This window comes from Lutjanus erythropterus, chromosome 16 (assembly GCF_056507025.1).
Source record: "Lutjanus erythropterus isolate fLutEry1 chromosome 16, fLutEry1.hap2, whole genome shotgun sequence".
Classification (NCBI taxonomy): Eukaryota; Metazoa; Chordata; class Actinopteri; order Lutjaniformes; family Lutjanidae; genus Lutjanus; species Lutjanus erythropterus.
The window spans coordinates 2,678,716-2,693,114 of record NC_139332.1 but is presented as its reverse complement, the minus strand read 5'-3'; the positions used below and the strand labels follow the sequence as shown (position 1 = coordinate 2,693,114).

At 39.6% G+C, this 14,399-nt stretch overlaps 1 protein-coding gene across 1 annotated transcript in view; it reads left to right on the top strand.

The window, feature by feature from the left end:
* Window positions 1-8,672, top strand: part of gatad2b (GATA zinc finger domain containing 2B) — a 75,967-nt gene extending 67,295 nt beyond the window's left edge. The window contains exons 7-10 of the mRNA XM_084738822.1: window positions 774-976; window positions 1,304-1,414; window positions 2,338-2,548; window positions 4,660-8,672. Coding sequence (XP_084594948.1) covers window positions 774-976; window positions 1,304-1,414; window positions 2,338-2,548; window positions 4,660-4,796 — 662 coding nt within the window. The 3' untranslated portion in view covers window positions 4,797-8,672. The remainder of the gene's footprint in view (window positions 1-773; window positions 977-1,303; window positions 1,415-2,337; window positions 2,549-4,659) is intronic.
* Window positions 8,673-14,399: the final 5,727 nt, after the last annotated feature.

The following is a 14,399-nucleotide window of genomic DNA, read 5'->3' as shown; positions in this document are numbered from 1 at the left end:
CATGTTAATTAGGGTTCTAACTATTATTAATATATGGTTCATAAACATGTGAATTAACACGTATTATAAAGTTCACAGCTAAGAGAAAAACAGTTTTATAAATAAGTAAATAGAGTAATAATTGTCAATGCAATTCTCCATCCTCAAACTTTGGACTTATTTTATGAAGAGATCCATGGTCTACATGTAGACATTTGGTTTTTCCTTCATTTTTCTTTAAGTTCATTAACTTATAGTCTAACCAATACTTTATTGTAGATGTTGTAGTCATAAACAGTGCTTATTAAGCATTATTTGATGTTAATATGGGCTCTTATTGTAAAGTGTTTCCAAATAATCTGATTTCAGCTTCTCAAATGTGAATATTTTCTGGTTTCTTTACTCCTCTCTGACAGTAAATGTAATATTTTTGAGTTGTGGACAAAACAAGACTTTTGATTACGTCAGTTTGGGCTTTGAGAAAAATTAGTCAACATTTTTCACCATTTTCTGACACTTTATAGACCAAACAACTAATCGATTAATCCAGAAACTAATCAACAGATTAATCGATAATGATAATAATTGTAAGTTGCAGCTCTGTTACTGATTTTACCACACGAGTTTGGTGACTGAGATTTCTACATCCAGCATCCAATCAGCCATCACTTACAAGTCTGTTAGAAACCTGCCTCAATGAGAAAGTGATCCCAGTACACTGACTCCAAACCAAACATTACATTAGCTTCAGATTATCACTGTGACTGTCGGCTGAAGGAGAATCTTGTCTGCAGGTAAACTCAGAGGGACGCTGGCCCGCATGGAGCCTTTCTTCTGCGCCCAGTGCAGAACCGACTTCACCCCCCACTGGAAGCAAGAGAAGAGCGGGCGAATCCTCTGTGAGCAGTGCATGACGTCCAATCAGAAGAAGGCTCTGAAGGCGGAGCACACCAACAGGCTGAAGAACGCCTTTGTGAAGGCTCTGCAGCAGGAGCAGGTCAGCACCTCCATCCCTCTGTACTTCTTTTACTCTGATTTAGTAGTTTTCATACTTGGAAGTAGTTCTTTCTATGAATTATATGTCCAGAAAAAGTTCTATCACAATGTGCTACATACTCTTGTGTTGTAGTGAATCCTTCATTTCTCTGTCTGTGGCCTTTTTGTTCCTGACAAAAACTCACAAACTCAGCTGGTTGCTAAGTTGTTTCAGTAACCAGCTAGTAAGTAAAACAACCGTTGCTCTAAAACCATTATTGTCCACAAGGAGTTGATGAATGTATGCATGTGATTGTGAATCTTAACATTGTGTGTTCCTCCATGTCAGGAGATTGAACAGAGGCTGCAGCAGCAGGCGGCCCTCTCTCCCAGCTCGGCCGCTACAGGCCCCAACGCCTCCAAGACTGACTCTATGATCCGACATCATGCCCTCCGCCAGGTACACACGCCTTCATAAGTCTTATATCAGTCTGTTTGTCTGCATGGAGGTTTGGAGTGATATCACTCATTCTTGAGAACTGGAACAAAACTGCATTTTGAGGAGGGCTTCTCAATTATGCTGGAAAATATATTTTAAAGGATGAAACTCTTGGATATTAAACCTTGTAACAGGTCGACCTTATAATGATTATATTTTTTATTAAATGTCTTACAGAGTTGACAGAATGTTTCATTTTTTTCGTTTCACATCATAGTCGTAGTGAGCAGCCATTTTATTTTTTAAAGTGTCTCTTATTTCTTATTTAGCTTTGATTTAGAAGAACTACAGAGTTGACATGTTATGGTTGGTCTATCTGATAGAAATATTATTGAATGAACAGAAAGTTTACCAGTGCTTGAGCAGTATTCCTGTCTTTTTTAAACCAGGAAGTGAGACAGGGGTCCTTAGGATATATCTAGCCTTTTTTATGCCTGATTAAATCATGTTTTTGTAAAAATCTGACGGAGAAATCTGGGCCACAAGTTTGCAGGTCCAACACTTTCATTTAAAAAATGTTTTAAAACAAAGCACATTTATAATAGCATGTTTTTTTTTACCTATGTTATCATTACGTATTGTTAGTTTTAAGTTTTTAAGGCTTTTATCACTTTTTGTGTTGTTTGAAGTTGTTAATTCTTGTCTGGGACAAGGTTGTTTTCTGACACAGAGCAGGTTTAGAAATTGAAGAAAATGAAACAAAACAAAACATTTCTATATAAATCCTTAGAATAAAGTTTCACCAAAAAAATTGAATTAGAGTGTTGACATTCACATTCTAAGTGTGTGTTTAGAGCTGTAGCCAGCACATCTCTGCTATGTGAACTTTAGTGGTTTAGCTTTTGTGGTAATGATGGTTAATGGGATGTCTGTACTGTCCTCAGGCTCCCCAGCCTCAGGCCTCCCTGCAGCGAGGTCTGTCCAACTCGGCGCGAGGCGTCCTGTCCAACTTCGCCCAGGCCTCCCAGCTGTCAGTGGCCAGCAGCCTCATGGGAATGACCAGTGCCAAGCACTGTGGCAGCAGCGGAGGCAGCAGCAGCAGTAGCAGCAATAGACTGCAGCATGACAGCCGTCGCCAGATCTACAACATCCCAGGTACCCACTGTACTCTGCTACACTGCTTCCCAATCTGGCGTCTGTGAGAATCATAAATCGATCCACCAGAGAGAAGACGTCTCACTCTTTTGGAACTACAGAAACACTCTAGTGTTGTTACCAAGTGGAGCTTCCTCTCACATAAGTGATCTTTGACAGACACAGGCTGCAGAGAGCGTTTAAACCAGACAACAGATGAGTTTCATTTAGTTCTGTCATCAGATTACTCACTGATTCAACATTAATCAGTGACAGCTGATACTGGAATGAATTAGTGAGTGAGAACACAGTTTCTGTCAGGAAAACAGAGGGAGTGTTGAGCTGATCAGAAAAGGAGGAAATAGTGCAGACATTATATGACACGAGCCCAAACATATTCCTGCAAATACTTTTTCAGCTGATCTCATCTCGTAAATTCCTCCTTTATAACAGATCAGAAGGCTGAGGAAATCCAAGAGGAGCAAAGTATTGAAAATACTTTAATAACAATAAGTGATTTACTGTTTCCCACTGCTGCTCCTGTTTGAAACTGATTTCTTCATGTCTTCTTGTGTGATGTCCACACACAGGGTTCATTCCTGTCCACAATCAATCTGAAATTGTGTTTAAAGAGACATGCAGTTGGTTACAGCACAGGGCACGTTTTTTTTTCAATATCTTTACTATGAAAACAAGTTTTATTGAAAAGCTAACATTTAAGTTTATGCCCTCGTTCAATGTTTTTACATTTCACAACAGTTATTTATTAGCAGTTATCAAATAACAACAAAGTCTTAAGTTAATTGTCATGTTTAATGTAGGAAACTGTCAGAGAATAGTGCAAAATGTCCACCTTAGTTTTGCCACGGTGATGTCTAAATGTTGTTAAACGTCTTGTTTTGTCAGTCTGAAAACCACATATATTCAGTTTAATATGGTAATAAATGGAGAAAGATGGGAACTTTATTATAAAACTATGTTACTATAAAACAGCATTTTCTGCCATTTTTGCATGAAAAATTACTTGAACACTGACTTAAATACTAACATGGCATTTCACTTTCTTCAGTCAAGTGGGCAAGCCTTATTGTTCAGCCCTGTGTGCTAAACTTTGCCAGCATGTATGCTGATTAGTACCAATTTGGCTGTAAGGAATATTTTAAAAGTAATATAAATCTGCTATTTTAAGTTTTATTTAAATACTTTTGTATTAAATTTATGTTAATCTGAATTAGTGCCATTTTATATTGCCTTGTATTCAAGTTACTAATATGTCATGCTGATTAAAAGTATTATTTTAAGAAGCAAAAAAAAGTGTTATCAAGGTTAAGAAACACATTTGAACAATCACTGTCACATGTTATAGAGGAGACTTTTCTGAGTGAAAGATATTTGTTTCTGTTGTAATTTGTGTGGCGATTTTCAAAAGTTTCTGGTCATACGAGTCCTTAAGACTTTTTTTTCTCTCTGAGGACATATTGCGGACACAAAATCAGTTCTTGATGTTTTAATTTGTGTTAGGGTAACTCACACTTGAGTAAAATTCCTAGACTATTATTAAAATATGAAAAAATTATACTTATCCTGTGTCAAATAAAGAAATGGTCATCTCTGCATGTAGAAGTAAATAAAGACCACTATTTGCTATTCCCTTAAAGAGATATTTCACCCCATAAATCCAAAATACATAATTTTATTTCTTACCTGTAGCGCTTATTTATCCACCTAGACAGGTTTTGGGTGGGTTGCAGAGTTTTAAAAATGATGTCTGCTGTCTCTTCAGTATAATAGGACTAAATGGCTCTTGGCTTTACTCAAGGTAATCCACAGACCTTTCTTTGTTGAGTTTCTAATATCTTGAGTAATCAGGTCATGGCTTCTGGAAAGAGACATGCTGTTGAGTGTTTCCAAATGTATTTATTGGTGCTTTGAGCACCAAGAGTCAAGTGTCATTTAGTCCTATGATATTGGAGAGAAGACAGACGTCTCTACAGCTGATGTCTCCAAAATTGAAAAGATGGCACGACAGGTAAGAGGCAGCACATGATTTGGGGTGTACTGTCCTTTTAAAGTTGATGTAAACTGTTGATGGACCTAACTGGATCCTTCATGTGTCTGTCTTTTCCCCACAGGGTTAAATATTGCCTATCTGAACCCAGCGGCAGTTGGAGCCCACAAGAGCTCCAGCTTAGCGGACCGGCAGAGAGAGTACCTGTTGGACATGATCCCACCTCGATCCATATCGCAGTCCATCACCGGACAGAAATGAGCCCCGCCCAGCCCTCCCGCCCCTCTGAAGCCACCCCCATCCTACCCCATACTGAAGCACTCCCAGATCAACCAACATCCCCACCCCACCCCCCCATCGCATGCAGTGCCTGTCCGTGTGCCTACCTAAAACCAACCCATGAGAACCCACCAAGTCGGACAAAGACACTAAACTGTCAGTGCATCTCAAATGTTCTTATTATAGTAAAACTCTTCTTCGTCAGCGTTGTTTAACAATTATAATTCCCATTATTATCGCTGTTGGTAGCACTATTATTATACCTGCAACTACCATTTTTGCTTCAGTTACTATTACTCATTATGCTTTTTTCTTTTATAAGTGTTTGGTCCATTTTTTTGTTTCTCTGCTGTCGCTCCTTTACTTCGAGGAGTGACGGTGAATCATTGTAGGGCCACTTTAGGCCACAATCATATAGGATTATTTTCTCCATTCAATTATAAAGCTTAGATGTGACTATTGCTAGTAACAGAAGATCAACAGGGTGCATTCTGGTTGCTATGCAACATAAAGTTTAACAACTTTGAAGCTTTGTAAAAAGTGTTAGCTCGCTAACTTGAAGTAACAAAGTGGAAAATACTGATAGGAACAAAAACAGACAATATTAAGTTAGTAACTGCTCTGCTTGCTCTTGAAAAGAGGATGAAGAGCCCGTTCTGAAAATGGAGAATGTGTGTGGAAGGGGGGGTGGGGGCATGAAATTGAGAGCAGAGCACCCACATTTGTATCATCGAAAGAGCCAGTTTCAAGAGCTGTTTTCACACTGACATGCAGCTAAAGTTCCGACAACCCAGACCAGGGCGGCACCCCTGCTACCATCAGAGCTAACGAACTGGAAGACTGACAGGTGCAGATGTGTACAAAGAGAATCACATGTGATCAGAGTTCGGAAAAGCTTTTCCTTTGCTAGTCGGCTCCCACCGTTCCCCATCAACAGGTCATCATCGGTTTCTTCATTTCAGACGTCAGCCTCTCCCGTTACACATTTTAACAGTCACCAGACGGATGTACGCAGCCGGGACGTTCTGCACTTGTACTAATCAGGACTGACAGACGCAGCGACGTCCCGACTGCACCTTCAGTGGACCAGCAGTGGACACGGTCTCCAGCGAGGAGGACAAACTGTTCACAGGGGGATGACGGTCTCCTCTCAAAGAGAAGCAAGTTGATTTTCCCTCCTGGTTCCATCTCATCTCACCACCTGCCCCTGACCCTCCCATGACCCCCCCTCTCCTCCTCAACCGTTGGTTAACCAGTATGCACAGACTGAACCCTTTTTACCCAGCAGCCCCTCTTGGCATCACATGTTCTTTGAGAAAGTGAAAAGAACTAAAATCTGTAGGTGGAAGCACATTTTGTGTCCAAACCACAGATGATTCTGTACCTAGAAAACCTAGAAATCTGGGTTCCTTCTCTTGTTATATTTGGGTTTTTAGATTTCTGTTTTCTGATTGTTGCCCTCCCCCGCCCCCCCTTTCTTTACTTTCTTTTCTTTTTTTTTTTTTTTGATTTGTTCTTTTCTTTGTTTTTTGGCGGCGTCTCCTAATGAAATGGTGGCGTACCTGAGAGGTATCAGCCCCTGGAGACGATAATAATCAACATAGCTAAAAACAGAAACTATTGAAATATCTGTATGGATTATGTATAGATACCTAGCTTCAGAGGAAAAAAAAGGATGTGGATTATATCTTTTATGGGAGAGACATGGATCAATCATTGTGTGCATGCTCTGCACACAAGTTGCCTCACTCCAGAGGAGCACTTTGCATATTTCCAATTGGAAAAACATTTTTTTAAAAAGAGGAAAAGAATGTTACAATTGAGAGTGGCTAAGGTCTGGATGCTGGCTGATGGCCGACCAGAGTCAAGGTGTGTTTCATTGGATGATGAACGGTGGAATCCTGATGTTCTTGCCAGTGTTGATCTCTGTAAATGTTGGACCTCAAGTACCGGTTTCCATAATGGTGTGAGGCCAGACCCAGCCTGTATATAAACTCTTGCTGCTGGCCCCAGTAGATCAGTACAGAATCCCACTGACTCCCAGTCTGGAGAACCCAGCAATAACTGGAAAACCAGTAGTGCGTTTACATCAAGATGTTCTCCTATTCAATGCAGTGTCACTAAAGCAACCCCACCACATATATAGAAGGTTTGGTAGGGCTGGGTATTGTTTAAACAATTATGATACCAGTACTAATACACGCACCCTTGAAGTAATACTACTTTATTCAATACCTTTTTTCAAAGGTTCTGCTTTAAAAAGAATGCTTGTGGTGATTGGCTGCAAGCGAAATCATATAAATAGCCATTTTTTCTAGATCTGAGTACCAAAATGACTGGATACAGGTATCATTTGACTGGAACACAGACCGAAGTTTCGGTACTACTTGGTACTAAAGTTCTGGTTGTTGAATCTTCTGTTCCAGATCCTTGGTGCTATCTAGTGAACCAACCCATCTTTCCACCAGTTTTTGGCAGAATCCTTGTAATCAAGGATGTTTTCAAAACAGGGCGTTGCACAGCGACCTCTGCCTGCTTTGGTTCCCAAGGAAAACCTGCTGGAATTTTTGGTTCCAGCTGGGAACCAACTTTTCGAAATCAAGTGTGTGAAATGGAATGGAGCTGGTTCCATATTGGTAGAAAAGGCCTAAGAGAGTCTTCTTGGATCCATTCGGGTATTGCCATACTGACACAGTCTATAAACTACCAACTTAACTGTGTCAGACCAACCCTGACCAAACCAAATGAAGACTTTGTGTTGATCTGGTTCTCTTGAAGACCTTCTGAAGGGAGCAGAACCACTGACATTGTGCAAACAATAGCAGGTATTATAGGAAAAAGGGAGACAGACAGTTTAGACCACTGGGACTAACATGGAGACACCTGGACTACAATCTAAAGAATGTGATTGGAGTGGGTTTTAATGAGCGTGTTCAGGTCAAGTCCAAGCATGTTGTTTTTGGTAGTGACATGACCCTAATGTAAAGTGTCCTAACAACACTCGACTGGTTTCCTCAGGAGTGGTGGGTTCCCAGCATGCAGTAGCTCAGGCATTTCAAGCAGTGTTCAGTCAATGTGCAGTATTATTCATAGAACATGGTGGCTCCTCAAAGGATGTGAAGTCTGTTTGGGGTTGAGAAGCGGGTAGTTCCCACAGGGCTCTGAGCTGACCAACACATTTGAGTCTGATTAGGAGGAGAGGCCTCAACTTTACAGAGAAGTCGCAAATTGTCCACTGTCACTACTTCAGCTATGAAATCTTCATTTGAAACATGCAGAATACAATGCAAAGACTGTTTCACTGACTGATTTTAGGTTGATGACGCTTCTGGAAAGTCTAGTCCAACATGTCCCAGGCAGGTGCATAGAAACAACTGATAGAGAACATCCAGGGTGCAGTGTGGTGAAACAGCAGAGGTTCATCATTGACATGAGACCGACACTGTTGCAGAGGGTTGCAGGTGGCCAAACACACCTTCTGGCAGCCATCTTGGATTCCTTCAGTTCTCGGGCAACAGCTAAGTGTTTCTAACAAAATGTCTCTGTGCAGTTAATGTGTGAATGAAACGGTTACTGTTTTGTTTGGATAATATGTGTTTGTTGGCTGTCAAACCATGTGTGTGGTCACATTACACTCAGTTCATCCTGGACTCACTCTTTATCTTTAAATCCTGCACAGCTGTGTGCAGACGCTCATGTTGTCTCAGGTACTTTGGTTAATGACCAGATACCTGCAGGACTCATCAGCTTCACCTTTGTGTTTAGTTTTTATTGGCAAATGTTAGTATGCTAACATGCTAAACTCTGATGGTGAACTGGGTGCTCATGTTAGCATCCTGACATTAGCATTTAGTTTGATGCACTTCTATTCTGAGTAAAGCCACAGAGCTTGTGTGGCTGTAGACACTTATTCACATTAAAGCTTTTCCCTCTGAGTGGCAAGCGATGCAAAAATGTAAGATGAAGATAAAAACCCCTTTGAAAGGTATCTGTTTTTAATATGCTTTAGCTTCTCACCAAGAATGAGACGAAAAGAAAAAAAAAGCACTTCTTATGGGAGCTGGCTGTTCTTATCAAGGCCTTTGATAGGAGCATAACTACTGTCTGTACAGTAGTGGTGTTAATTTTTGTTAAATTAGCCCACAAGCTAATTATCTAAGCAAGCTAACAAAGCCCCATTTCAGGGTTAACCTCTATTCCACTCTTTTTCATTGCTCAGTGTTGTTTCGTGTAGTTAGCTTCATTCTGTCTGCAAAGCCAAAACGTAATACTGTAGTTTTGTGTCCGTGCTCTGAACATGTAAAATCTGACTCGTTTGAACATCTGAACAGAGAAGACGTCATTTTAACAAAGTAATTGTCCTCTGTTGGGTAAAACAGCTGCAGAATGGTTTGTAGTTTGAGCCTTTTTTGAAAGAGCAATGAAAGAAAGCCTTTATGGGAAAAACATTTTGTCTGGCCAAGGCTGGTCATACAGAAGCCCAGCCCTTAAGTTAATTCAAGTTCATCTTGAAACAATGGCATTAAAAATGATCAGCGTATACAGCCATCTCAGCATCCATACTAGCAGAGCAGAGGTTATGTTAAAGAGGACTTCAGATCTCTCAGCAGCCCCATTTCTCAAGCCAATACAATTCTATCAAACCATTAATGTAGACTTTGCCTTTTCAAACTGTTCATTTTTACTCTCATGTTATTAAATTGATCCTGAGCCACGGCCCTGCAGTCTTTTCACGTGTCTGATTCTGTTGCAAGTCCCCGTCAGTCCTCTGTGGATGTCCAGCGGTTTGAGGGATTAGTGGTGTGATTGCACAGCCTCTGCACATTTCCTGTCATTGTGTTTGTTTATGTGAGTCTGTGTCACGTCACTCCTCCACTATCAATACATGCACAGTGGTTGGTGGTGGGGTTTTTTTTTTTCCAGCCTGCCTGTCAGATGGATGTGTTCTGGTTCATCACGTCATGATACAAGGAAAATCTGTTAGAGGAATCCAGACCTGCCCGTCACAGCATCCGAATGATCCAGTGATTAGCAGCCCAGTGAAATGGAAGACTATGAAACTACCTAGGATTAGATTCAGAGATGGAAAACATCGTTTTTGTTTATTATATAAAAACCATGAATCAATTTTCCCTTTGGTGGAACAGCTGAAATTGGATGTAGAGATCTATTTTCATGTGTTTTTAACGTCTGGGGTAAATTTTTACTGCCACTCACGATGATTTTAGCTCTGTTTTTGTCATGCACCTCCTTTTTGCTGCCAAGCTGAAGTTAAAGAAAAAAAAAAAAAAGCTCCTGTCTCTCTTGCTCTTTTGCAGATGCATCCACACACCTTTGTATTTGGACTGCAGATTCTTTTCAAATTTCAATTTTTAGATTTCAAAAGTCATTCTTTTTCTGACGTCTCAATTGAGTTCTGTTTTCTTTCTATCGCAGTTTTAAAAAAATAAACAAATGTATTGACTATGAAATAAATGACACGATATTTGCTAGGTTTGAAGTAATAATGACTTATTGTACATAAGCATTTTTTCCTCCCTTGTACTGAAAAAAGAAATTAAATGGTTGTATATTGTGTAGAAAAGCAAACAAAAAGCCATGAATATTGTGAAGCTTGTCATTTCGTTTTGTGATCACTGTGTATTATTGTGTAACAAATGTGCAAAATGTTTGGGATTCTTTTTTCCCCCCTCCTCTGCTTCTTGAAGCGGTCTCCCTGGATGCATTCGCTTTGGTTGTGGACTAGTTAGAGTTAGCAGGAAAGTGTTCACTGGTTCAGACAGACCTGCAGCCACATCTGAACTTTTCTTTTATTTTGAAAACTTGAACTCACTTTGTTTCTCCTGAACTCGCTCTTGATGAAAGCACTTTGAATGTTTCGCTGTGTGTTGGATTACATGGACACACCTGAGGGACCCTCCTGAATTAAAGGACCAAACTGATGTTTTTTGCATCATGTCTGTCCTTCGTGACTGCAGACCACTTTCTTATGTCCACATATTCATGCAGCCTTTGGCTTTCTGTGGACGGTCAGTGCTGAATCATTTGTGCTGCTCACAGTGTTGAAAGATATCCAACCTTGTTTCCACTGCAGGGTCTAAATTAAGTTCTGGGGACTTTATTCCCCTCCCCCAAAAAGTCTCTGTTTGGTAGAACTTTAATCAGGCCTGAAAAGTTGAGCCCGAAAAGGCTTTCTGTCTGAACCCAACCTAAACCCGTCCCTCATTAGCATATTTCAGCCCAAACCCAATTACAGCCCAACATTTTTCTTAACAAGCTGGGTACATAGAGGGAAGCTAGGAGTTGGCAGTGACAGGGACAACGCATGGGGGAATTTCAATTGGCGACAACAACATTTGGGGGGGGGGGGACAATTAATAGTACAGCCCAAAACTGATTGTAAGCCCAGGAAATATGTGAGAAATACAGCTCAACCAAGCCAGGTCCTGTTGGATCCTGTTAGGTTCGGGCACAGCTCTACTGCTCGGGGGTAGTCCTTTCCAAAAGTATGGGAACTTTTAGGGTGGGGCTTGCAGGGATGAATATTTCTCATGGTAGAGGACTGGCAGCATTTTTTTTTTTTTTTTTTTTTTTTTTTTTGAGTCACCATTTTTTGTTTTGTAGTCACACACGCAAAAACGTAAAAACAGCAGTTGCTTTTTGATAAAATGTGTGAATTAAGTTGCCCAGTCTTTGCAGATTTTTAGACTGCAGTGGAAACGCAGACAACGACAAGATGAAGGAAGTTCAGTTACTTTGAATGGAAACACAACTTCACAACTCATATAGCTGATTTCTTTTGATAGAGAGGCGTTAAAACTGTTTTACACGTTTGTGTATGTGTACGTGCCAACCAGTGCTCCCAGCAGACACAGGATACACGAGGCAGCCATGATGCACATGTGAGCACCCAGTTAAAAGCAAGTAAATCTCCAGCCTAAAGTTAACAGAGACGTTGCTTTCAACTCTAAATGCTCTGAGCAGCACAGATATCTGTAGCCTATATGCTTGCAGGGGTTTTGTAATTTTGGAGAATCAACCTTTAAATTCCAATCCCTCAGTGGAGCAGAGGCTAAATCACAAAAATAACTGACTTTACAAAAGGACAATGAGAAGTGGTCAGTCATGTGCTGATGGGTTTGCAGTAAACCTGATCCTGACCTGAGTTTTAAGAGGGTTCCAACTTGTCATCATGCTTTACAGGCTGTTCCCTGAGAAGGTTTCCTGGAGGTTTTATGCAGAAGTTTGGCACTAAATATTCCATCCATGTATAACCTGTTCCATCGGTGAAACCCTGGTCTCACCTGCAGAATAGCTGACCCTGGACCAGTGATCACTTTCCCTGCTATCAGCATACAAACATGTACGGTCCTCTACTGTTCGGCTTTATCTTCTATTAGTTGTTGTTGCTAATGCAGGGACACATTTAATTGCAAAAATCAGTTTTTATCAATTTTCAATTTTACCTGTAGAAGCGTTTCTTTTTGCATAATGTTGACAATGTTGAAGCAAACATCTGGGGAAGCAGAAACAGATGCTGATGAAATCGACCGGAGACTAATTGAAGTCCATTTTGTTTTGCTTACATCAATCCTGACCTTTTGCACATACTTGATATTTAACGGTCTTCAAAAAAGTAAAAGAAAATAATGCTGTTTGAATACTGCCAGTTGATTGACAATTATGCATTGATTGAAAAAATAAGCTAATTTTGGAGGAAATAACTTTGTAATATTTATCTCTTGCAAGCTATGTTTAATAAAGGTTGAAACAATTTGCTTCCAAGTGTGACTTCATTCACCTGTTTGTTGTCAGGAGCTGCAGTATGTTGTCTACTCTTTATTTCACTCTTTGTAAAGTTCACCCAACAATTTTATCCAAATTGTTCACTCTGCTTAAAGGGACAGGTCACCCCAAAATCAAAAATACATATTTTTCCTCTTACCTGTAGTGTTATTTATCCCTCTAGATCAGGGGTGTGCAACCTGAGGCTCCAGAGCCACATGTGGTTCTTCAGTTCCTCTTCAGTGGCTCCCTGTGACTGATAAAAAAAATATGGAAATTAATAACATTTTTATAAGTATTTTCCATGTTTCATTGTTGTAGGTCTCTGAAAAAGTTGAGACGGCTCAAAATTTCAAGTCAACATACTACATACATAGTACATCAGTTTTGAGTTTTTCTTCAGTTTTGAAAATATTTTACCAACCACTGACTTTTGTTGAGATCATTTACTTTTCGTCTTTAGACAAATCTAAATATTTAAATTTTAGAAACCCCAAAATGTTGTATTTAATTGATTATAGTGTAAACCAGTGTTCCCCAACCCTGGTCCTCAGAGCTCACTGTCCTGAACAGTGGTGTAAACCATTTAATTTTAAGGCAACAAAATATTTAAAAAAATTCAGGTTCACAGTTAACTGTGAATTTTGAAATTTTTTTTGAGTTTCTCTGACTTTAACTTTTACTATAAATTTATCTAAGGAAGAATAGTAAGTTATCTCAACCAAAGGTCAACAGAAAGTTTGTAAAAGTAAAACTCAAAAATCTATTGCAGTATGTTGTACACCACATTTCTAATTTTCTATGGCTCAGTGTCTTTTTCCTCTAAATTGTGATTGTGGCTCGTCTTCTTGAGTCTCAATAAACTATGGCTGTCAAAAAAAAAAGTCTTTGGGGAAAAGAGAGCATTTAATAATGGCACCTCCAGACAGATTTTTCCCCCCTTTTTTTGGCCAAAAATGTCTCTTTTGATCATAAAGGCTGCAGACACCTGATCTAGATAGTTTTGGTTGTTAGTTTTTGAGTTGCAGAGTTTTGGAGATATCAGCCACAGTGATGTCTGTCTGCTCTCCAATATAATGGAACAAGACAGCACTTGGCTGGTGCCAAAAACTACATTTGAAACTCCACAGTAGTGTCTTTTTTCCAGAAATCATGAATCGTTACTCAAAATAATCCGCAGCCCTTGTTGTGAGCAAACTCAGTCAAACTACAGAGGTTACAGCTCAGCTGGGGAAGACGCCATTGATGTTTACATCCCGCACTATACCTTTAGTGGAGCTGCTGTCTTGCAGTTTCCCCCTTAATCTGCATGAAACTGAAATAATTCATCTAATTTGAAGGGCACCGGCACACCATACAGATTTTGCATGAGCTTCAGCTTGTGAATCAGTTGTATTAGTGTTAAGTTTTTATTCTGTTCCTAAGCTCTGTAATTTTTTACATCTTTATTTAAAAAAAAATTAACAGCATGTGACATTACAACAACACAAAGACTTTTAGGCATCATTAAGAGATAACATAACACACATGACCTCCTCAATAGGACAATACATTCAGCATGTCAACATTACAAATGAAAAAATACAAATTTATGACAGAAAGTTAAGTATTAAAATCAAATTTCCTTTACAAAAATATTGTGGCACATTAGGAGTTCATTTCTTATTGTTTATAATTTGAATAAACTCAAGTATTTTTTAAATTCAGTCCTTGAAGAGTCAAATGATGGGAGAGACTTTAAGAATGTGGCTTTATGGATGTGAATTTTCTCCATTAAAATGAATAAGTTGTCGATCTGTT